The 25,030-nt window shown below is 48.0% G+C and overlaps 1 protein-coding gene across 1 annotated transcript; it reads right to left on the bottom strand.

The window, feature by feature from the left end:
• Positions 1-823: 823 nt before the first annotated feature.
• DDX23 (DEAD-box helicase 23) lies at positions 824-24,757 on the bottom strand. The gene is made up of 17 exons (XM_003939106.2): positions 24,650-24,757; positions 15,932-16,140; positions 14,748-14,858; positions 10,424-10,517; positions 10,254-10,319; positions 8,733-8,871; positions 8,321-8,454; positions 8,076-8,188; positions 7,695-7,838; positions 7,372-7,597; positions 6,929-7,074; positions 5,975-6,152; positions 4,604-4,846; positions 3,468-3,619; positions 3,122-3,230; positions 2,186-2,360; positions 824-1,742 (listed from the first exon to the last, which is right to left on the bottom strand). Exons 2-17 carry the CDS (start codon positions 16,138-16,140, stop codon positions 1,519-1,521), a joined length of 2,463 nt encoding a protein of 820 aa, XP_003939155.1. The 5' UTR covers positions 24,650-24,757; the 3' UTR covers positions 824-1,518.
• Between the last annotated feature and the right edge of the window lie 273 nt (positions 24,758-25,030).

The following is a 25,030-nucleotide window of genomic DNA, read 5'->3' on the forward strand; positions in this document are numbered from 1 at the left end:
GGCTTCTGTTGTCTGCGGCGCAGGTGGCCAGGTTCCTCACCAAGCAGCCCAAGTCTGGAGGAGGGAAAGAAGTGTTCGGGCCACCCTTCTCTGAGATTCGTGGAGCAGGAAGGGCTAAGGGCAGAGCTGAGGGATGCTTCCACTCGGGTTATCCCTACTCCACATACCCAGCTGTCAAGAGGGAGACATCTGGTAGCATGGAAGGAACTTGTCCTGGGAGGTGGAGAAGAGGAGGCTTGGTCATGGCTTTATACTCTCCTTGCCCCAGGCCAAAAAGGACCTAGAAGCAGCTGCAACTTGAATTCCATGTACTGGGCCGACTCTGTGGGGTAAGGAACAGCATATGAACAAGATGGGTATGGGGGGAACACAGCGGCCCTGTGTTCCTCTTACCACAGCCTGGCACAGCTGGGCCCACTCGTCTTGCACCATCCCCTCCCAGAAGCAATAGATCTAACTAGGGAGCCACAGGCAAAGATCTTGAGACCGGGCATTGGGCACACAGGGGCAGAGTGGTTCCAGTGGCCTCACCTGCCAAAATTTCACAACTGCTCTCCTTTCTCACCTTTGCCTAAAGCTCCCTAGAGGTGTCCAGCCAGGACCACACATTACGCAAGGATAGAGCAGGGGAGAAAGATGCATTACAGTCCTGCTGCCAAGGCTTTTGCATCACCCCTTGTCCACGTATTGACTTAAAATGACTGTCAGCAGAGACTCTGCTCTGCTCTTAATGTGGCTGTCTCCCATTTCCCAAGCCAACCCACCCCACCCAATGGTGTCCCTCCTGCCAGGGAAATCAGTTTAGCTGGAACTAGACACAGCCTTAATATTCATGTATTTATTCTCAGAACATACAAACTTATCTTCTCAGAGAATAGAAAACAGAGATTTCACTCAGTGACAAAGCTGGACACAGCCAGTTCACCCTGTCCCCCATCTACTTAGAAAATACCCTGGGGGAGGGATGTCCAGAGCACATAGCACCCCTTGGTGCATGGCTGTGCACAGGTCTAAAGGCTCTCGACTTGCTTTACAATCCAAATGGGAAAACAGCTGTCCATATGACAGTAAGATTCCACTGTCCATAATCCTCATGGTGCCAGGTCTCCTGGGGCATCTAGGGCAACGATGCTGCCGCAGTTTATATAGTTACACAGTCAAGTCTGTGCCAAAGGAGGTCGCTCAGGCAGCCAGGATTCTATTCAGTCTGGGGAGTAATGCCGGCTGGCTGCCCCCATATCCTGGCATGAGGTGATGGCCCACTGCAATCCCAAAGCAAAGGGCAGAGGTGGGCCAAAAAGCTGCAGTAATTTGCTCTCCCTACCTCCGACAGCATCATCCTCTCCTTTTGCAGCCCCACACGCAGGCCTCCTGACCTGAGGGTCTGAGCGAGGAAGTCTGAGTGTTTTCCTAAGCGCTCATAACCCAAGAGTGAGGACCTGGGAAGAGGGATGTGAGGGTTCTGAAGAGGCATGAGGCAGCTTCGGAGATGCCCTCAGCCCTGGGAAGAGTGCTGTGTCAGGCAAATATGGTCTCTTCCCGGCGCTTCTTGGTGAGGATGGTGCCTGGCTTATGCTGGGCATCTGGATGGTTGGCTAGCTCGGGGGGACAGGAAGACACTGGGCTTTCCAGGATGGCCTGCTTCAACTCGTAGAACACAGCAGAGTCCTCTTTTGTGAGGAAGGTGATGGCCACCCCACTCTTGCCTGCTCGTCCCGTGCGGCCAATGCGGTGGATGTAATCTGGACAATGGGAAGAATGTCACTCAGCACAGTCCAGGTGCCTTGGGGAGCGGTGTCTGATGCCTCCACTTCTAGAGGCATCCTTCCCACCCCATCTCCAAGGACAGGAATACAGCACGTGCTGCCTGAACCTGAGGCGCACACAGCGCCCTCTCCAGGTGTCCATCTCCCCCATCCTCCTCCTGACTGGCCCCTACCACAATAAGACCCACAGCTGCCTAGCTTTTCTTCACACTCCTGAGGACAAAAGTGTCATCCCACATGCTGGGACAACAAACCCAGGTAAGATAAAGGACAGGAGCACTTCTCATGGAAGCAAGCAATCCCAGACTTGGAGCTGAGAGGCAGCAACAGCCTTCCACGGACAGCACCCTGACTTCAAGTGGGACGCCACAAGGAATCTGACTTCACCCCAGGTTGAAGCTGCTTTCCCTGGAACTTACCTTCAATATTTTTGGCCATATCGTAGTTGACAACCATAGACACATCTTGGATGTCAATACCACGACCAGCCACATCTGTGGCCACCAAAATATCCTTGGCCCCAGCCTTGAGGTTGGACAATGCAAATTCTCGCTGCTCCTGGCCTTTTCCACCATGCAGTGTGCAAGCATTGTACTGTTGGAAGAATGGTGAGGTGAAGAGTGAGCAACGGAATCAAGGAGAGACACAGTTCAGAGGAATGGGACAGGCAGGGAGGGAGGGTTGGAGAGGGTAGGAGAAAGGGAAGGAGGCAAGAAAAAGAATGACTGCAGTGAAAGGAAGGAGAGAACAAGTGAACTCAAGAGAGGGACGAGAGAGAAAAAGGTGTGGTGTGACAGGGACACAGAGCAAGGGCAAAGGCAAAGCAGCTGGGAGAGTGGTAGAGCCAGACACATGAGAAGTCCTCAAAGAAAATTAGGAGCAAGATCAGGGTGGAAAGCAGGGATCGAGAAGTTTAAGGAAGTCGAACAGCTGAGTAGCAGGAACACACCCTTCCCCTCAAGCACCAGTATCAGGAGAAAAAGGACATTGATTCCCAGCTCCCTTCCGACCCTATCATCTCCTCTCCCCAACATACCTAAGCACAGTTTTCACCTACTCTTTTCTACATCCTCAGACTTGCCAGGATATGAGTCCCACACCTTTCCCTGGCTCCACCTCATCAGGATGAAGGGCCAAGGCAGCTCTGGCTGGCAGCACTGCAGCAGACAGGGAGTCCCAGCAATTACTCCATTCTCCTTATTCCCTCAAACCACCCTTTCCCCCTGGTTCTGACTTGTTGATTACTAGAAGGTTAAAGAAAGGGTGAGAATGAAAAGGAAGCACCTAGGGGGCCCTGCTAGTTTCAGAAAGCAATGCCACAGAGGCCAGACTTTGTTCTCCCCTGCCAGACACACCCCCATCTTCTCCAGGGATTTGGCCAACACGTCACAGCCCTTCTTCTGGTTGACAAAAATAATGATGGGTGGGTCAAAACCTTGCTCCAAGATTGCCAGCAGCTTTTTCCTGGAGAGAAGAGGAGAAAAATGAGATGCCTACTAATACCTCCTACTCCAAGTGAAATGCCCAACCCTGATCTAAGAACACTACTTTCAGGGTCTTCAATGCCCATGACATTCTGCCCAGAAAATAGCAGCTCTTCAACAAGGCAGAGAATTGCCCTGCCATGCCCTCGCTCTGAAAGAAGTTCTCAGAGTCATTTCTTTCTCCACCCTGTTTCCCTTGGCTCAGCTGCCCTCATACCTCTTTTCTGACTCTGACATGAGGAAGACCTTCTGTTCCACACGCTCATGGGGCTTGCCTGCGGAACCAATGTACACCACAGCAGGTCGTCGAAGATAGCTCCTGGCCAGACGCTCCACCGCTGGGGGCATGGTAGCCGTGAACATTACTGTCTATGAAAACAGGAGGCTCAGCCTTGCACCCAGGCAGGCATAATCATATAGCCCACTGTCACCGAAGACTAAAGAATCTAAAATGTGCCGTAGTATAAGCTTTGATAGCCAACACCTTAAAAAACAGTGTCCTCTGCCTTCTCATCTTTCCCCAGTACCTGTTCATCAAGGCACTTTGCATCTTATGATGGCAGGAAGGACTGAGAGCATTTGCTAGCACCTGTGGTCCCAGCAGCAGCATGAGTCTTTGAAATAGTTTTTCCAGTGCTAAGCTAAATGTCCCCCAACCAAGGATTGTCAGAAGACCGTACCTAGGCATACTTCATTCTAGAAACATGTACTCTGAGCCCACCTAAGGCAAGAAAGGCCCAACAGAAGGCTGGCAAATTTGTACAACTATTTTCCTTTTTTTTTTAGATGGAGTTTTGCTCTTGTTGCCTAGCTAGAGTGCAAAGGCGCGATCTCGGCTCACTGCAACCTCTGCCTCCTGGGTTCAAGCAATTCTCCTGCCTCAGCCTCCCCAGTAGGTGGGATTACAGGCATGTACCACCACACCTGGCTAATTCTGTATTTTTAAGAGAGACCAAGAGGGGGGGTTTCTCCATTTTGGTCAGGGTGGTCTCAAACTCCCAATTTCAGGTTATCGCCTGCCTCGGCTTCCCAAAGTGCTAGGATTACAGGTGTGAGCCACTGCGCCTGGTTTGTTTTTTTTTGAGACAGGGCCTTACTCTGTTGCCCAGGCTGGAGTGCAGTGGCATGATCTCAGCTCACTGCAACCTCTGCCTCCCAGGCTTAAGAGGTCCTCCCACCTCAGCCTTCTGAGTGGCTGGGACCACAGGTGCACACCACCATGCCTGGCTGATTTCTGTAGAGATGGGGTTTCACCACGTTGCCCAGGCTGGTCTCAGTCTCAGACTCCTAAGCTCAAGTAATCCATGCAGCTTGGCCTGTCCGACTTTTCCCAGCCCAGGGAAGCAGCCTTACTTGGCGGTACTTATGTTTTCCTGACTCAAAGTTGGCCAGCATCTTCTCAGGGTCCTCAGCCTCATCCGTGTCTGGCTTCTGGTTGCTGACAGGCATGTGCTCCAGGATCTTCTGGACATCTGGCTCAAAGCCCATGTCAATCATCCTATCTGCCTCATCCAGAACCACATAGGTACAGCGGCTTAGCACCAGGTAGCGGTTCTCCAGCACATCAATCAAACGCCCAGGGGTAGCGATCACAATCTGTGGAGTGCAGTATAATTATTTATAGCCCAGCAGTTGCCCCTTCTTTTCTTTCCTGTAAACTATCCACCCACTTGGGTGACAGACCTTCAATGCTAAGGAACTTGAACCCCAACCTCTGGTTATGTTCAGCAATAAGGCTCCTGCAAACTGGCATGAAATCACTTGTTGCTTGATATTCTCAGTGATGAATGAGGTCTCTGAGTATAAGGTACAGGGATTAGACAGACGAGGCAAAATCAATAGGAACTTTTTTTTTTTTTTTTTTAGCAAATCATTTCAGATCCTCAAGAAGGAATTTCTTAGATGGGACAAACTAAGGGGGTTGCATAAAGGGATTACACTGAGATGTCTGCAGAACGACTAAATTTCTGCAGCAGACTTCTCATAAAAAAGTTCTCCTCCACTTTCCTGAGTTGAAGGCAATGTACAAAGTCAAAGCTTTAGTCTGGCAGAGTAAAGAGTAACTAAAAGCACAGGCTATGGATATGAATCTCAGCTCTGCCCACTGCCAGCTGTTTGTGACTTCAGGCAGTTATTAACCTAAACCTCAGCTTGATCTGTAACAAGGAAATACCACTACCTACTCTCATACATTATTGTGAGAATTAATGAGTTAATATACATGATGTACTGTTTGTGATATAAACCCTGGTGCGGCAGGGTACCACGGCTCACGCCTGTAATCCCAGCACTTTAGGAGGCCAAGGCAGGTGGATCACAAGGTCACAAGTTCAAGACCAGCCTGACCAAGACAGTGAAACCATGTATCTGCTGGAAAAAAAAAAAAAAATTAACCAGGCTTGGTGTTGGATCCCTATAATCCCAGCTACTTGGGAGGTTGAGGCAGAGAAATGCTTGAACCCAGGAGGCAGAGGTTGCAGTGAGCTGAGATCATGCCACTGCACTCCAGCCTGGGTGACAGCGCAAGACAGTCTCAAAAAACAAAACAAAAACAAAAAACAAAAAAAAACCCCTGGTACATAAGTTCTCAATAAATAGTACATACATATAAACCAACTCCTTTCTTCATTCTACTGCACATCTATTCCAGAAACTAGAACAAAGCCCCAAGATAGCCTTCCCAGACAGTAGGCTGTCTTCTAGACACTAGACAGAAAAACAAACCTCACAACCCATGCGCAGCCTGAAGCCCTGGTCTTCTCTGGAGATGCCACCAATGACAGCCACAGTGCGGATGCCTAGCGGCTTCCCAAACTTGATGGTCTCTTCTTCAATCTGTTGAGCCAACTCACGGGTGGGAGCCAGGATGATGGCATAAGGGCCTTGGTCTGACTCTTCGATCCTGTGGTAAATGGGATGTCCCACAGTTTCGTGAGCTTTGGTTCTTATCCAACCACAAACCAGAACAAGACAAAGTCACTCTTACAGGGAGTGATGAAAATGGGGAGGGTGATAAGAAAATGCAATGATCTCACTTAAAAATCAGACTGGGGCCGGGCAAAGTGGCTCATGCCTGTAATCCCAGCACTTTGGGAGGCCAAGGTAGGCAGATCACTTGAGGTCAGGAGTTTGAGACCAGTCTGGCCAACATGGTGAAACCGTGTCTCTAATAAAAATACCGTCTCTAATAAAAATTAGCTAGGCATGGTGGCCGGCACCTGTTAAGACCACCTACTTGGGAGGCTAGGCAGGAGAAGCACTTGAAGCCGGAGGTGGAGGCTGCAGTGAGCTGAGATCCCACCACTGCACTCTAGCCTGGGTGACAAAATGAGATGCCATCCCAAAAAATAAAATAAAATAAAATAAAATAAAATAAATTTAAAAATAAAAACCAGAGACTCCAGAACAGCCAAGTTCTCCAGGTCTTTGCCAGCAAAAAATAAAATAAAATAAAATAAATAAATAAAAATCAGAGACTCCAGGATAGCAAAGTTCTCCAGGTCTCTGCCAGCAACATACACTTCCATGATATCATGATCCAGTTATTCCCTAATATTCAACCTAGAATAAAGAAGCGAGCTTCTGATTATAGGTGTAAAACAAAACCAAACATTCATTTGCCACTTTCATCTTTCCTACCCAGACAAACCCACTCCAGCTGGTGCCAGCTGACCCCACCTGTCAATTTTGGGAAGTGTGGTGATCCAGACCAGCAGTGGGATGAGAAAGGCTGCTGTCTTGCCGCTGCCAGTCTCAGCCACACCAATGATGTCACGATTCTGTAGACCAATGGGAATTGCCTGACGCTGGATGGGTGTTGGTTCCTGCAGTGACCCCAAGAAAGAGTAATAGGTACAGGCAGAATTATACAATCTGGGCTACCACTGATAGTAGAAAGCACATCTGCTAGCACAATGGAAGGATGCCAAGTACAGTCCACAGAAATGGGGACCCTAAGAAGAAACATAATCACTAAAAGCCAACACTTCTACCAGAAAGTGACAGAAAAGGTTGATGCCCACTAGCAGCAATGGTCCCAAATAGTCAAGGAATAAAGTTCTCTATTCCCAAACTAGTGTAGGAACATATCAGATCTCTTGGGCCAATCTGCCCCTCCTTACCTTGTAGCCACACTTATCAATGACTTCCAAAATGTGTGGGGGAAGAGAAGAGTCTTTCCAAGATCGGATGGGATTGGGGATCTTGCCACCTTTGGTGGTGATGCTGTAGTCCTCACGGAAGATCCGCCAGTCCCTGTCTGTCATCTCATCTAACTTTTTCTGAGACCAATGACGATCATCCCAGCGCTGCTTGGCTTCCTTCTTACGAAGTTTTCGGAGTCTTGCCCTGGAGCAGGATGTGAGGAGTAATTAGGATCAGTGCCCTCCAACTCCTTTCTGTAGAGACTGGGCTCTCTCCAGCCACCCTAGCCTTGATCACTCACTCCTCCTGCTCCTTTTCTTCCAGGGTTCGTCTCTTCTCCATTAGGTCTCCATAGAAACGTGACTGCTCTCGTTTCTGCTGCTTGAGGTCAATGCCTGCAATGAAGCCTCGCCCCAGTAACTGCACCTGGTGCCGTTCTTTGTACCTGGGATTGAGACAAAGGAAAAGAGAAGGAGCTGCTACGGCAGCAGGAGGGAAGGTCAGACTGCCAATATGAAACAATTCTTCCTGGACAGGGTCTTCTTTCCACCAGAGGGTTGGCTGACTACCAGTCTACCAATTTTCCACCCCAGCTTATCTTACTTTCTCCACCTCTGTAGTCATCAGCTCTCTAGGACTGCATAATGGAAAAGACCTAGAACTCAGGCCCGAAGCCACTCACAGGGGATTGTAGTCGATGGATGTGTCTTCAGACGCATCCCACTCAAAAACAAACTTTCGGTCATTGAGGTGTCTCGTTCGGCGCCGCTTTTTGATGCCACCCAGGTAACGCTCCTGCCCAGGGAAAGAATACAAAGCACATAAGCCTTGAGGCTCAAGTCTCACATGCAGAGATCACAATGGCCAAATAACTAAACCTCATTTTTGTGTGTGGGAGAGAAGTGAAGATGGAGCCAAGGCCTGCACCTTAATGGCATGCAGTTCCTTGCTCTTATCCTTCTCTTCCCGGATCTTCTGCCGCCCTTCCTCATCCTCATTTCCATTGGTCTCCCGCTCCATCCTCTCCCTGCGTTCCCGACGTTCCCGTTCCTGAGGATCTTCTGCAGACCAAAGAAAGCAAAGCTGCAGAAGAGCTCATGGAAGAAAAGAGGAGAGGGAATGGAGGGAATCCAGATGAGGAACACCAAATGAAGAAAAAAAGGGGTAGACTTATGATACAGGATAGATGGAGATCTATCACAAAGATGTTTTCTCATCAACTCCCACCATCCTTCCCTTTTCCAAACTCCAGAGTGAACAGGTTTCTGTCTCTCCTGAGGGACACTATCTCATCTCTTTCCTCTCCCATCTAGGGGCTACACAGGGTAGAATAACGAACCCAACATCTTCCTGCCCAAGTCTTGGAACTGTTTCCTTTTCTTCCTCTCTTCTTCAAGCATCTTCTGCCGCTCTTCCACCTCCTGCTGCCGTCGCTTTAGAGCCTCAGCCTCTCGTTCTGCTTTGGAGAGGAACTTGGGCTACAAAACAGATTGGAACTGTAAACAAAGGATCTGGGAGCAAAGTATAACCACATCACTGATGGGGAGATGGCAGGGAACCCAAAAATATTTGCTCAGGCATTAAGCCTGTTGAGGAAAACACAAACAGGCCTTGGACCCTGTTACGGACTGAAATATGTCCCCTATGGAATTCATGTGTTTTTTTTAAGACTGGATGCAGTGGCACATGCCTATAATCCCAGGGCTTTGGGAGGCCCAGATGAGAGGACTGCTTGAGGCTAGGAGTTCAAGACCAGCCTGGACAACATAGCAAGACCTTGTTTCTACAAAAATAAACAAACTCAGCCAGATATGGTGGCATGTGCGTGTAGTCCCAGCTACTCGGGAGGCTGAGGCAGGAAAATCATACGAGCCCAGGAGTTTGAGGTTATAGTGAGCTGCGACTACACCACTGTACTCCAGCCTGGGCAAAACAGCAAGACCTTATCTCTTTAAAAAAAAAAATTCATGTGTTATATGTATTTTTTGAGACAGTCTCTTGCTCTGTTGCCCAAGTTGCAGTACAGTGGTGTTATCAAGGCTCACTGCAGCCTCAGCCTCCTGAGTAGCTGGGACTACACACGCATGATACCACAACTGGCTAATTTTTTATATTTTACAGAGATGGGTTTTCACCATGTTGCCCAGGCTGGTCTCAAAATCCCTGACTCAAGTGATCCTCCCATCTTGGACTTCCAAAGTATTGGGATTACAGGTGTGAGCTACTGTACCCAGTTCAAAATTCATGTGGAAGCCCTAACCCCCAGTACCTCACAATGTGACTGTATGTGGAGACAGGGCATGTAAAGAGGTGATTAAGTTAAAATGAGCCCATTAAGCTGGGCACAGTGGCTCACACCTGTAATCCCAGTACTTTGGGAGGCCAAGTCACTTGAGCCCAGAGGTTTGAGACCACGCTGGGCAACATGGTGAAATCCTGACTACAAAAAAATACAAAAACTAGCTGGGCTTTGTGGCACAAACCTGTAGTCCCAGATACTCTGGAGGCTGAGGTGGGAGGATTGCTTCAGCCCGGGAGGTGGAGGTTGAAGTGAGCCAATATCACACTACTGCACTCCATCCTGGGCGACAGAGTAAGACTCTGTCTCAAAAAAAAAAAAAAAAGAAAAAAGAAAAAAAAAAGAGGCCTTTTTAGGGTGGGTCCTAATCCAATACAAGGGGTACATATGTACAGAGGGAAGATCACGTGAAGAGTTGAGGAAGAAGACAGCCTTATAAGCTAAGGAGAGAGGCCTCAGAAGAAACAACCCTACTGACACTCCACTCTCAGACTTCTAGCCTCCAGAACTGTGGCATTTTGTTATGGCAGCCTGAGCAGATGAAGACCCCCAAGTATTTACCTTAGCCTCAGCTTCTTCCTCAGCCTTTTTCTTAGCCAGAAGTTCCTCCAGGGATAATGGCTGGGCCTGAATATAAAACACAGAACTTCAGTCTATAAAGGTTCTCTTTAAAGATCAACAAAACCATGCATGAGTTGAAGAAGATGAAAATAATCCTTCCTCTCCTTTACCTTAGGCTTCTTATCACCATGTTCATCCTCTTCATCCTTCTTAGAGTCTCTGTCCTTCCGAGATTTAAAGTCTTTTCCTCGGCCAGGAGATAAGCTTCAAAGAAAAGGAGCAAGAAAGGTCCACATCATTCTTACTTCAACGCCTGGATGAGGTTCAGGTTCAGCCCCAAAGAGAATGGAAGTTTCCCCATGACTCAACAAGACTGGCCCAGGGTCATCTATCATGTCTTGAAGCTCTCTTAGCAGGCATGGTCATTCTGCCAGCTCAAACCTAATTATGGCCCTGTCTTGGCCCCTTTCAACCCAAATCTCCTTTTCTGAGACTAATCTCTTTTGGGAAGTGGGACTTTACTACTGATGTCAAAAATATTTCCTCGGCCAAGTACGGTGGCTCATGCCTGTAATCCCAGCACTTTGGGAGGCTGAGGCTGGCAGATCACGAGGTCAGGAGATCAAGACCATCCTGGCCAACATGGTGAAACCCCATCTCTACTAAAAATACAACAAAATTAGCTGGGCGTGGTAGCACATGCCTGTAGTCTCAGCTACTCGGGAGGCTGAGGCAGGAGAATTGCTTGAACCCAGGAGGCAGAGACTGCAGTGAGCTGAGATCGCACCACTGCACTATAGCCTGGGTGACAGTGCGAGACTCTGTCTCAAAAAAAAAATATTTCCTCTAGGCTGGGTGCAGTGGCTCCTGCCTGTAATCCCAGCACTTTGGGAGACCAAGGTGGGTGGATCACCTGAGGTCAGGAGTTCAAGACCAGCCTGGCCAACATAGTGAAACCCTGTCTCTACTAAAACTACAAAAATTAGCTGGGCGTGGCAGTACACATCTGTAGTCCCAGCTACTTGGGAGGCTGAGGCAGGAGAATTGCTTGAACCCAGGAGGCAGAGGTCACAGTGAGCTGAGATTGCGCCACTGCACTCTGGCCTGGGCAACATCATAAGACTGTGTCTCAAAAAAAAAAAAATTTCCTCTAGGGCCGGGCACAGTGGCTCACACCTATAATTCCAGCACTTTGGGAGGCCGAGGCGGGTGGATCACAAGGTCAAGAGATCGAGACCATCTTGGTCAGCAAGGTGAAACCCCGTCTCTACAAAAAATACAAAAATTAGCCGGGCATGGTGGTGCATGCCTGTAGTCCCAGCTACTCGGGAGGCTGAGGCAGGAAAATTGCTTGAACCCAGGAGGCGGAGGTTGCAGTGAGCCGAGATCGTGCCATTGCACTCCAGCCTGGGTAACAACAGCGAAACTCCGTCTCAAAAAAAAAAAAAAGAAAATTTCCTCTAAACAGCAATTGCTTTTGAAAATGGAGGCCAGGCGTGGTGGCTCATGCCTGTAATCCAAGCACTTTGGAGGCCAAGGTGGGCGGGTCACCTGAGGTCGGGAGTTCAAGACCAGCCTGACCAACATGGTGAAATCCTGTCTTAAAAAAAAAAAAAAGAAAGAAAATTGAGATGGAGTTTTTGCTCTGTTGCCCAGGCTGGAGTGCAATGGTGTTATCTCAGCTCACTGCAACCTCCACCTCCTGGGTTCAAGCAATTCTCCTGCCTCGGCCTCCCAAGTAGCTGGGACTACAGAAGCATATCACCACACCTGGCTAATTTTTGTATTTTTAGTAGAGATGAGATTTCACTATGTTGGCCAGGCCAGTCCTGAACTCCTGACCTCAGGTAATACATCCACCTCAGCCTTCCAAAGTGCTAGGATTACAGGCGTGAGCCACAGCTCCACCCTCTTTAACTCTTTAATACACGAAGAATTTAACCTACATGGCCACTACCACAAGCCAAGAAGATACTGCTATACATATTCCCTCATCATTTTTCATTCCTATCAGTCCCAACAATCCTTTCCCCATACCTGCTGTAAGCTTAATCTACAAGAAAATTCAAACAAACCTATTAAGTTTCTGTTACGAACATTCTGTCCTCTGCCTTGAGTTCTAACCTACACTTTCAGGTGTATTCAGGCAGGGCACAGTGGTTCAGATCTGTAATCCCACCACTTTGAGAGGCCAAAGTGGCCGGATCACCTAAGTTCAGGAGTTTGAGACCAGCCTGGCCAACAGGTGAAACCCAGTCTCTACTAAAAATACAAAAATTAGCTGGCCATGGTGGTGCATGCCTGTAATCCCCACTACTTCAGCAGGGTAGGGAAGGGGGCCTGAGGCAGCAGAATTGCTTGAACCTGGGAGGCGGAAGTTGCAGTGAGATCTCACCATTGCACTCTGCCTGGGTGACAGAGTGAGACTCCGCCTCAAAAAAAAATAAAAGAACTTTGTATACAAAGTTTCCAGAGGAAAATTATCAAGATGCTGGAGCATTAAGCTAGTCCAACAAATATATGTTGTAGAAACTTTTTTTTGAAACAAGGTTTCACTCTGTCACCCAGGCTGGAGTGCTGTGGCCCAGTCATGGCTCACTGCAATCTTTGTCTCCCAGGTTCAAGGGATTCTCCTGCCTCAGCCACCAAGTAGCTGGGACTACAGGTGTGCGCTACCATCTCCAGCTAATTTTTCTATTTTTAGTAGAGATGGGGTCTTGTTATATTGCCCAGGCTGGTTTCAAACTCCTGAGCTCAGGTGATCTGCCTGCCTCAGCCTCCCAAAGTGTTGAAATTACAGGCGTCAGCCACTGCACCCAGCCTTTAAAACTTTTTTTTTTTTCTTGAGATGAAGTCTTGCTCTGTCACCAGGCTGGAGCACAGTGGTGCAGTCTCAGTTCACTGCAAGCTCCGCCTCCTGGGTTCAAGCGATTCTTCCGTCTCAGCCTCCTGAGTAGCTGGGACTACAGGTGTGTGCCAAACACCCAGCTAATTTTTGTATTTTTAGTAGAGATGAGGTTTCACCATGTTGGCCAAGACGGTCTCGATCTCTTGACCTCGTGATCCACCTGCTTCAGCCTCACAAAGTGCTGGGATTACAGGTGTGAGCCACCGCGCCCAGCTAAAAAAAATTTTTTAGAGACAAAGTCTTGCTCTATCACCTAGGCTAGAGTGCAGTGGCACAATCATAGGTCACTAGAGCCTCAACCTCCTGTGCTCAAGTAATCCTTCCACATAGCTACACTATCATACTTTCTAAAGAAGACATGTGGCTTCTAAAAAAGACAGCTCTAGCTAGGTGTGGTAGTGCACACCTGTGGTTCCAGCTACTTGGGAGGCTGAGGCAGGGGTGCTGCCTGGGCCCAGGAGTTCAAGGCTTCAGTGAGCTATGATTGAGCCTCTGCACTCCAGCCTGGGTAACAGAATGGGACTCTGTCTCTAAAAATAAAGGCTGGGCTTAGTGGCTCACACCTGTAATCCCAGCACTTTCAGAGGCCAAGATGGGCAGAGTGCTTGAGTGTAGGAGTTTGAGACCAGCCTGGGCAACATAGTGAAACCCCATCTCTACAAAAGGAAAAAAAAAAAAAAAAAGCAAAAACAGTCCGGGCGCAGTGGCTCACACCTGTAATCCCATCACTTTGGAAGGCTGAGGTGGATGGATCACTTGAGGATAGGAGTTCAAGACCAGCCTGGCCGGGCGCGGAGGCTCACACCTGTAATCCCAGCACTTTGGGAGGCCGAGGTGGGTGGATCACAAGGTCAAGAGATCAAGACTATCCTGGTCAACATAGTGAAACCCCGTCTCTACTAAAAATACAAAAAATTAGCTGGGCATGATGGTGCGTGCCTGTAATCCCAGCTACTCCGGAGGCTGAGGCAGGAGAATTGCCTGAACCCAGGAGGCGGAGGCTGCGGTGAGCTGAGATCGCGCCATTGCACTCCAGCCTGGGTAACAAGAGCGAAACTCCGTCTCAAAAAAAAAAAAAAAAAGACCAGCCTGGCCAACATGGTGAAACCCTGTCTCTACTAAAAATATAAAAATTGGCCAGGTGTGATGGCAGGTACCTGTAATCCAGCTACTCAGGAAGCTGAGGCAAGAGAACTGCCTGAACCCAAGAGGCAGAGGTTGCAGTGAGCTGAGATCATGTCACTGCACTCTAGCCTAGGCAACAGAGTGAGACTCCGTCTCAAAAACACAAGAAGAACCCCAAAAAAAAACACAAAACAAAGCTGGGAATGGTGGCAGATGCCTGTAGTCCAGCTACTCGGAAGCTGAGGTGGGTGGATCACCTAAGCCTGGGGAAATCAAGGCTACAGTGAGTTGTGATCACACCACTGCACTCCAGGCTGGACAAGAGTGTGAGACCCTGCCTCAAAAACAAATAAATAAAATAAAAATAAATAAGAAAGAGTGCTCTGTAACACCTACCAACAGAATCTGTTAAGAAGAAATGGGAGCATTCCTCTGAAGCCCACTCTCATTCCTTCATGTACCTGGATCGTTTACGGTCCTTGTCCCGTCTGTGCCCATCCTTGTCTCGATCTCGGTCCTTTTTATTCCGATCCCGCTCCTTATCTCGTTCTCGTTCTTTGTGCCGTCGTTCTCTGGAAGACCGCAAATTTAAGAAATCACATGATATTTCCAAAGTATCTTGCTTCACTGCTGCCTTGAGAAGGTTCCTATACTCTCGTCCCAAAGTAATGTTCCATAAATTAGAGAATATGTCTCCCACAGAAATAACGGGGGAATTCTAAGAAGGTTTTATAGATCAGAGATGTACTGTTAAGTATTAACAGCAATGACAGGTCATGAACTATGTGAACAGATGAACCTTCCTTTTTTTATTTTTTTGAGACAGAGACTCGCTCTGTCACCCAGGCTGGAGAGCAGTGGCATGATCTTGGCTCACTGCAACCTCCGCCTCCCAGATTCAATCAATTCTCCTGTCTCAGCCTACTGAGTAGCTGGGAATACAGACGTGCACACCACACCCAGCTAATTTTTGTATTTTTAATAGAAACAGGGTTTCGCCATGTTGACCAGACTGGTCTCAAACTCCTCATCTCAAACAATCCACCCACCTCAGCCTACCAAAGTGCTGGGATTACAAGTATGAGCCACCACACCTGGCCACAGATGAACCTTCCTTGATAACCCGGACCTTCATCTTACAAGTTCCTCTCAACTCTTAACAGTTGGGCAGGACACAATGGCTCACGCCTGTAATCCCAGCACTTTGAGAAGCCAAGGCAGTTGGATCATGAGGTCAGGAAGGAGTTCAAGACTAGCCTGGACAACATGATGAAACCCCGTCTCTACTCAAAATACAAAAATTAGCCAGGTGTGGTGGTCCACGCCTAAAATCCCAACTACTCAGGAGGCTGAGACAGGAGAACGGCTTGAACCTGGAAAGCGGAGGCTACAGTGAGCCAAGATTGCACCACTGCATTCCAGCCGGGGTGGCAGAGCGAGACTCTGCCTTAAAAAAAAAGAAAAAAAAAAAAAAAGAGTTGGGTCGCTGAGGAAAACTGAAAACACCTGCAGGTCCAACTGGGATAAGAGCAGATTAATGTACAAAAAGCAGATGCCTAATACTGGAGGCATCAGAAGAACCAGTAAGGAAGAAATCTGAAATGTACTCTCCCTTCCCATGTAATAACGTACAAAGTTACTTTACCTTTCTGTAGATTTGGAACGGGAACGAGAGCGAGAACGGCTGCCTCCTCGACGTCTATCCCTTGAACGATGCCGCTTCCTATCTTTAGATGGGGAAGTCTTCCGGTCCCGGTCTCTATCCCGCTCTCTGTCAGGAGTCCGTGATCGCTTCCTTTCCTCTTTGGAAGGTGATACATCCCGGTCCTTTTTGTCAGCCAGCTCTCCTGCCATCTGTAATGAGTAGGAAGAGTACTTTACAATGTACTAATTGCTGCTCTAAACTGCTTATATATAATTCACTTACTCTCAAAACAACCCTATGAGGTGGATATACTAGTATGTCTACTGTACAGATGAGAAAGCAGAAGCTCAGGTATATAAAGGAACTTGTCTGAGGGCAGACAGGTGGTGGCCGAGTTGCAGGCAGTCTGGCTCCACAGGCCATCATTACTCACTATACTATATTGTCTCCCTGTGATTCCTTTCAGGGTCTCACTCTGTCACCCAGGCTGGAGTGCAATGGTGCAATCATAGGTCAGTGCAGCCTCAACTTCTTGGGCTCATGCCATCCTCCTGCCTCACCTGGCTAATTTATTTTTTGTAGAGACACGGTCTCACTATGTTGCCCAGGCTGGTCTTAAATTCCTGGCCTCAAGCAATCCTCCTGCCTCAGCCTCCTAAAAGGCTGAGATTACAGGTGTGGCCAATTCTTTTTTATATATTCATTTCTAAGTATGTACAATGAATATACCATATTTTTATAAGTAGACTACAAAAGAGTATTAAAAGAAGTCTTAGTGAATGAACAGTGTACCAACTATTTCCAGAAACTTCCTATATTGCTTACTTACAAGTTTATTACGTCTGCCAACCCAGTAGGATCAGTCAGCACACACATCTGAGAGAGAGAAATTTTCTTGAGCTCATAAAGAAAGCTCAATGGTGAAAAAAAGTTTACCTTTGAGATCTGGATTATATTATAATTAGCACCACAAGGAAAACCTGAATTTAAGTGGGGAAACACAGTTTTATTCAGATTAAAAGAAATGTACCTCTAGTTATACAATGGAAAAAACTTACTGAAGGGTACACACAGGACCTCTATACACATTTTTTAACTTCCTGTGAAACTATAATTACTTCAAAATATACACATTTTTAAGTACCAAAAACTAGAGGTCGCAGAATTGAGTACCAACAACCAGAGGTTGTTGACATTCCCTGTTCAGATTTTCACAACCTTGGTCATCTGCATAACCCAGTTTTGTGAAAAGTTGCAGCAGCAATTTGTTTCCCTCCTACCTAGGAGACACCACTCCCACACTGTCAACTATTCTTTGGACTATGAAATGTAGTTCAGCCTGGAGCTAAAACTGCAGCAAGCCTGAATCCTCAACCAACCTCATCTTAATCCCAAAGACTCGGAATACATTTCTCACAACTTATTTTATCCCCAGATGGTTCAGCTCAAATGGTTCCTTAAGCTTTAGCTTATAAGTCCCCTTTCTCATGCCATTCCTTGCCATATATCCTTAAGAAAGATTGTATATAAAGATGAGAAAAGAAAAATGAACAAGAGGTCGGGCGCGGTGGCTCATGGCTATAATCCCAGCACTTTGGGAGGCCATGGCGGGAGGATCACGAGGTCAAGAGATCGAGATCATCCTGGTCAACATGATGATACCCCATCTCTACTAAAAATACAAAAATTGGCCAGGCGTAGTGGCACGCCCCTGTAGTCCTAGCTACTTGGGAGGCTGACGTAGGAGAATCGATTGAACCTGGGAGCTGAAGGGTGTCGTGAGCAGAGATCGTGCCACTGCACTCCAGCCTCACAACAGAGCAAGACTCCGTCTCAAAAAAAAAAAAAGAAAAAAATGAACAAGAAGCACTTCCCTCTACCCACCGCCCCTACCTATTTTTTTTTTTTTTTTTTTTTTTTGAGATGGAGTCTTGCTCTGTCACCAGGCTGGAGTACAATGGTGTGATCTCAGCCTCTGGGTTCAAGCAATTCTCCTGCCTTAACCTCCAAGTAGCTGGGATCATAGGCACCTGACACCATACCCGGCTAATTTTTGTATTTTCAGTAGAGACGCAGTTTCACTATCTTGGCCGGGTTGGTCCTGCACTCCTGATCTCATGATCCACCCACCTAGGCCTCCCAAACTGCAGGGACTACAGGCATGAGCCATTGTGCCTGGCCTCACAAGAAGCACTTTCAAAAGGTGAGGATGACCCATTTTATCTCACAAACATCTGAGAAATGACTGACTGCTCTGTATCAGTATATCATGTACATCACATAGAAATAACTATGTCTTGACCAGGTATGGTATCTCATGCCTATAATCTCAGCACATTGGGAGGCAGGCAGATCGCTTGTCCAGGAGTTCAAGATCAACCTGGGCAATATGCCAAAAACCCATCTTTACTAAAAATACAAAAAAATTAGCCAAGCATGGTGGCGCACACTACTCAGGAGGCTGAGGTAGAAAGACTGCTAGGGCCTGGGAGGTGGAGGTTGCAGTGAGCTAACATTGTGTCACTGCACCCCAGCCTGGGCAATGAAGCAAAACTCTGTCTCAAAAAAAAGAAGAGCCGGGCGCGGTGGCTCAAGCCTGTAATCCCAGCACTTTGGGAGGCCGAGGCGGGTGGATCACAAGGTCGAGAGATCGAGACCATCCTGGTCAACATGGTGAAACCCCGTCTCTACTAAAAATGCAAAAAAAATTAGCTGGGCATGGTGGCGTGTGCCTGTAATCCCAGCTACTCAGGAGGCTGAGGCAGGAGAATTGCCTGAACCCAGGAGGCGGAGGTTGCAGTGAGCCGAGATCGCGCCATTGCACTCCAGCCTGGGTAACAAGAGCGAAACTCCGTCTCTAAAAAAACAAACAAAACAAAACAAAACAAAACAAAAAAAAAAAAGAAGAAAAAGTAGAAAGAAAGAAAGAAAGAAGAACACTTATAGCCCTAAGAAAAAAAGAAGAAAAATAGAAAGAAAGAGAACACTTATAGCCCTAAGAAAACAATCCCAAAGGAAGGCTACTTTGTCTGTACAGCATTCTGGATATCATTCATTCTTTCAACAAATATTTACCAAGCACCTATAAGGTGCGAGAAATCGTTATAGGTAATGGCGACAAAGCAGTAAAGAAAACAAAGTCACTGAGTGCTGTGGCTGACACCTGTAATCCCAACACTTTGGGAGGCTGAAGCAGGCAGATCATGAGGTCAGGAGTTCAAGACCAGCCTCACCAACATGGTGAAACCCCATCTCTACTAAAACTACAAAATTAGCCAGGCGTGGTGGCATCCGCCTGTAGTCCCAGCTACTTGGGAGACTGAAGCAGGGGAATCACTTGAACCCAGGAGGCAGAGGTTGCAGTGAGCCAAGACTGCTCCACTGCTCTCTAGCCTGGGTGACAGAGCCTGTCTCAAAACAAACAAAAACCACAGTGATACTATGGGTAGGGGTATGAACAAGAGATAGGTGGCTCAGGGAAGAAGTTTTTGTTGATTTTTAAGCTGAGTTTGAATGATGGGAAAAAGAGCCATGAAAAGATCAGGGTAAAAAAACGCTTATTATGGCCGGGCGCGGTGGCTCAAGCCTGTAATCCCAGCACTTTGGGAGGCCGAGGCGGGTGGATCACGAGGTCAAGAGATCGAGACCATCCTGGTCAACATAGTGAAACCCTGTCTCTACTAAAAATACAAAAAATTAGCTGGGCATGGTGGCGTGTGCCTGTAATCCCAGCCACTCAGGAGGCTGAGGCAGGAGAATTGCCTGAACCCAGGAGGCGGAGGTTGCGGTGAGCCGAGATCGCGCCATTGCACTCCAGCCTGGGTAACAAGAGCGAAACTCTGTCTCAAAAAAAAAAAACAAAAAAAAAAAAACGCTTATTAGATAGAACAGATGTGAGTACAAAGAAACTGGAGCAGGAACTAGCTTAGCATGTCTGTCAGGTTTGTTTTGTTGTTGTTGTTGTTGTCACTGAGACAGGGTCTCATTCTCTCACCCAGGCTGGAGGGCAGGGGCACAATCACTGCAGCCTTGACTTCCCAGGCTCAAGCGATCCTCCTGCCTCAGCCTCCCAAGTAGCCAGGACTATAGGCATATGCTATCACACTCAACTAATTTTTTTTTTTTTTTTTTTTTTTTTTTGAGATGGAGTCTCACTCTGTCACCCAGGCTGGAATGCAGTGGCATGATCTTGATTCACTGCAATCTCCAACTGCTGGGTTCAAGCAATTCTCCTGCCTCGGCCTCCTAAGTAGCTGGGACTACAGGAGCGCACCACCATGCCTGGCTAATTTTGTTTTTGTTTTTGTTTTTTTTGAGACAGCGTCTCGCTCAGTCACCAGGTGCCAAGATGGAGTGCAGGGTCACAGTCTCGGCTAACTGCACCCTCTGCCTCCCGGATTCAAGCAATTCTCCTGCCTCAGCCTCCCGAGAAGCTGCGACTACAGGCGCGCGCCACCACGCCCGGCTAATTTTTGTATTTTTAGTAGAGACAGGGTTTCACCAGGATGACCTCATGATCCACCCACCTTGGCCTCCCAAAGTGCTGGGATTATAGGCATGAGCCACAGCGCCGGGCCCTAATTTTTTTTTTTTTTTTTTTTTTTGAGACAAGAGTCTTGCACTGTCACCAAGGCTGGAGTGCAACATTGTGATCTCAGCTCACTGCAACCTCCACCTCCCAGATTCAAGTGATTCTCCTGCTTCAGCCTCCCAAGTAGCTGGTATTACAGGCATGTGCCACCATGCCCGGCTAATTTTTCTGTTTTTAGCAGAGGCGTGGTTTCACCATGTTGGCCAGGCTGGTCTCGAACTTCTGACCTCAGGTAATCCACCCACCTCAGCCTCCCAAAGTGCTGGGATTATAGACATGGGCCACTGCACCCGGCCCCAACTAATTTTTAAAATTTTTATTAGAGACATGGTCTCAATTTGTTGGCCAGACTAGTCTTGAACTCCAGGGCTCAAGCAATCCTTCTGCCTCAGCCTCCCAAAGTGCTGGTATTACAGGTGTGAGCCACTGCACAACTACAGTGCAGTTAAAAACATCTGTGGCCAGGCACGGGCCTCATGCCTGTAATCCCAGCACTTTGGGAGGCTGAGGCAGGTGGACTACCTGAGCTCAGGAGTTCGAGACCAGCCTGGGCAAGACAGTGAAACCCTATCTCTACTAAAATACAAAAAATTAGCCAGGCATGACAGTTTGTGCCTATAATCCCAGCTACTCGGGAGGCTGAGACAGAAGAATCACTTGAACCCAAGATGCAGAGGCTGCAGTGAGTCGAGATAGAGCCATTGCACTCCAGCCTGGGCAACAAGAGTGAAACTCTGTCCCCCACTAAAAAAAAAAAAAAGAAAGAAAGAAAACCATATTTGTGTGGCCAGGCCTGGTGGCTCATGCCTGTAGTACCAGCACCTTGTAAGGCTGAGGAGGAAGGATCACTTGAGCCCAGGAGTTCAACTCGAGAGTAGCCAGGATAATACAGCACGACTTCCTGTCTATTCTGAACAATAAAATTTTATATTTATAAACAGTTAAAAATCAGCCAGAGGCCAGGGGTGCAGTGGCTCACGCTTGTAATCCCAGCACTTTGGGAAGCCGAGGTGAGTGGATCTCTTGAGGTCAGGAGTTCAAGACCAGCCTGGCCAACATGATGAAACCTTGTCTCTACTAAAAATACAAAAATTAGCTGGGTATGGTGGCACCTGACTGTAATCCTAGCTACTCAGGAGGCTGAGGCAGGAGAATCGCTTGAACCTCAAAGGCAGAGGTTGTAGTGAGCTGAGATCTCATCACTGCACTCCAGTCTAGGCAACAGAGCGAGACTGTCTCAAAAACAAAAACAAAAATTAGCCGGGTATGGTGTTGGGTGCCTGTAATCCCAGCTACTTGGAAGGCTCAGGCAGAATTGCTTGAACCCAGGAGGTTGGGGTTGCAGTGAGCTGAGATTATCCCACTGCACTCCAGCCCAAGTGACAGAGCAAGACTCCATCTCAAACAAAATCAGCCAGGTGTGGTGGTTCATATTTGTAATCCTAGTACTTTGGGAGGCTAAGGATGGGTGGAATGCTTGAGCTCAAAAGTGCTCAAGAGCTCATAGGCAGAGGCCTGGGAGGAAAATATCTTCCAGGGACATAGCTTGTACCCCCAGGAGCCAATACTACCTATGGGGCCCACGACCCTTGGCTACTGCCCAGGGAGGAGCACCTGAGCCTGGGCTGAGCTGTAAAGACCACTTAAGCCTAGGAAGCACTGATGCAGGGGGAATACTGATTCAAGATGAGTTCAGTGAGCTGGGCAGGAGTCAGATCATGAAAATGTATTGGCCAGGCCTGGTGGCTCACGCCTGTAATCCCAGCACTTTGGGAGGCCGATACGGGTGGATCGCGAAGTCAAGAGATCCGAGACCATCCTGGTCAACATGGTGAAACCCCATCTCTACTAAAAAAAACAAAAATTAGCTGGGCATGATGGCACACGCCTGTAGTCCCAGCTACTCGGGAGGCTGAGGCAGGAGAATTGCTTGAACCCAGCAGGCGGAGGTTGCAGTGAGCCGAGATCGCGCCATTGCACTCCAGCCTGGGTAACAAAAGCGAAACTCGGTCTCAAAAAAAAAAAAAAAGAAAGAAAGAAAAGAAAATGTGTTACAGGCCAGAGTAGAGTAACTTAGATTTTAACTGCAATGGGGATCTTAGAAGAACTTTAAACAGGAAGCAATCTAATACTTCGGTGACTTGCAAGAAAATAGACAGTAGAGAGGCAGAGTGAATACACAACCATTGAGAGTGCTATTACGGTAGTCTAAGCAAGACATGGCAGTGGCTTGTTCTAGGAAGGTGGCAATGGAGATGGAAAGAATTAGGCGGCATCAGAGCATATTCTGGAGGACTTACTGATGAAGGGAGAAAAGGAAAGAGGAGACACAAAGGTAGTTCCTAAATTTATAGTTTCCAGCAACCTGATAGTTTGTGGTGCCATAGCAAACAAACTGGAGAAGACTAGGGAAGGAACAGATTTAAGAGGAAATCAAAAGTTTCATTTTGGCCAGGTTGAGTCTGAGATGTCAGTAAGACAACCAAGTGGAGATTCCTGAAAGGCAAATAGAAATACAAATCTAGAACTCAGGAGAGAGGGTCTGTAGACAAAAGCTTGAGTCACCAATACACAGACAGCTTTTAAAGCCATGAAACACTTAATAATAGCCAACATTAGTGAAAGAAAAAAAACAGCAGAAAGATCGAGGATTGAGCTCTGGAACACTTTAACAGGAGTTAGGCACAGGATGAACAAGAGAAAAAGACTGGAAAGAACCAGCAGCCATTGAGAAAAGAGAAGAGTATGGCAACAAAGAAACCAAAAACATGTTTCAAGGAGGGAGGGGTCAACTGTGTCAAGTACCACCAAAGTGGAGAGGGACTAAGGGACAGGGGAGCAACCACTGAATGTGGAAAAATTGGCATTATTGGTGATCTTGACAAGAGCTGTTTCCGTGGCATTAAGGGAATGGAAGCCTGAGTGGAATGAGTTTGGAAGAGAATGAAAAAGGAGAAGACAGTGAATACAGGCAACTTTTATTACAGGTTCTATTATCACAAGGACCAAATAACCAAGCTGACTCTGGCCATGCTTCCCGGCAGCCTTCCTCTCAAACTTCCAGATCTTCTGGGTCCTCAGTTCTTGCAGGGCAGGGGTACATTCTTTATTTTCATTCGATGAAGTATTTATCAAGCATATACTGTATGCAAGGCACAGTGCTAGGCGCTATGTGAGTTACAAAAGGAAATTCCGTTCACAGGAAGTTTTTAGAACAAGTGGTATGAGGCCGGGCGCAGTGGTTCACGCCTGTAATCCTAACACTCTGGGAGGCTGAGGCAGGTGGATTGCCTGAGCTCCAGAGTTTGAAGCCAGCCTGGGGAACACGGTGAAACCACGTCTCTACTAAAAATACAAAAAACTGGCCGGGCGTGGCAGCGTGAGCCTGTAATCCCAGCTACTCGGGAGGCTGAGACAAGAGAATCGCTTGAACCCGGGAGGTGGAGGCTGCAGTGAGCCAAGATCCCGCCACTGCACTCCAGACTGGGCGACAGAACGAGACTCCGTCTTAAGAAAAAAAGAAGAAAAAAACAGACAGACACAAGGACAATAGGGGGTATGAGACACACACATACCAAGAAGAGTACCAAAGCTCAGCTGTAGTATTACGGGTGTTCAAAGGCGTTTCCCTTCACTTGTAAAAGGTGATGTGGAAGGCTTGGTAGAGGAAGTGACTTATGAGCCTTTAAGTATAAGTAGAATTTGAAGATATGTAATTAAGGACGCGGAAAAGAAGTCATTCCCGGCAAAAGAAATAGTAAGCGCGGCGCAGAGGCAGGAAAGCATGTACTGATTCTGAGAAAAGTCAGAGTTCCAGTTTGGCTGCAGCAAAGGCTACTTGAAGCATGAAAGAATTAGGTCAGACTGGGGGTATCACAGGCGCTGTGCCCATGGGCAGAGTTCTGGGAGGAAAATATCGTGCAGGGACGTGGCCTGTGTCCGCAGGAGCCAACACTACCACTGGGGCCCGGGCCCCTTCGCTCCTGCTCGTGCGAGCTTCCCGGGTTCATGCTCCTTCCCTGAGGCGTTCTTTCCTGCCTCGTCCCGGAGGCAGGGGCCACCGCCGTGCCCCGACTCTCGCCCTCTCTGTAAGCCCGTGGGAACCGCCTCCACTGCCCGGGACTCACCACCCTGAGTCTGAACCGCCCAACGCGGCCTCAACGTCGCGGAACCGTCGCCATCTTTCCCGTTTCCTGGTCGCGGAGATGCAACCCCCACCGGCCGCGCGGCAAGCTGGGAAAACGGGTTCCCGGAGCTGGGCGGCGCAGGCCGACATTAAGGCCTGGGAACTACCAATCCCAGAATGCACGGCGCGAGCGCCGGCGCCAGGCTGTGGGGTCGGCAGGGCAGAGAGGTTCGCCACACGTTAGTGTCCGGGAAGGAAGAGTTTCTCGTGAATAGGCTTCCGGCATTAGGTTCTCCCGCCGAGCAGCCTTCTTGAAATCTGCTGGTCTTCCTAGAAACAACAGTAGATGACTATCATTGCCCGTGGCTTACGGTGGAGGAAT

Source organism: Saimiri boliviensis, chromosome 7, assembly GCF_048565385.1.
Source record: "Saimiri boliviensis isolate mSaiBol1 chromosome 7, mSaiBol1.pri, whole genome shotgun sequence".
Classification (NCBI taxonomy): domain Eukaryota; kingdom Metazoa; phylum Chordata; class Mammalia; order Primates; family Cebidae; genus Saimiri; species Saimiri boliviensis.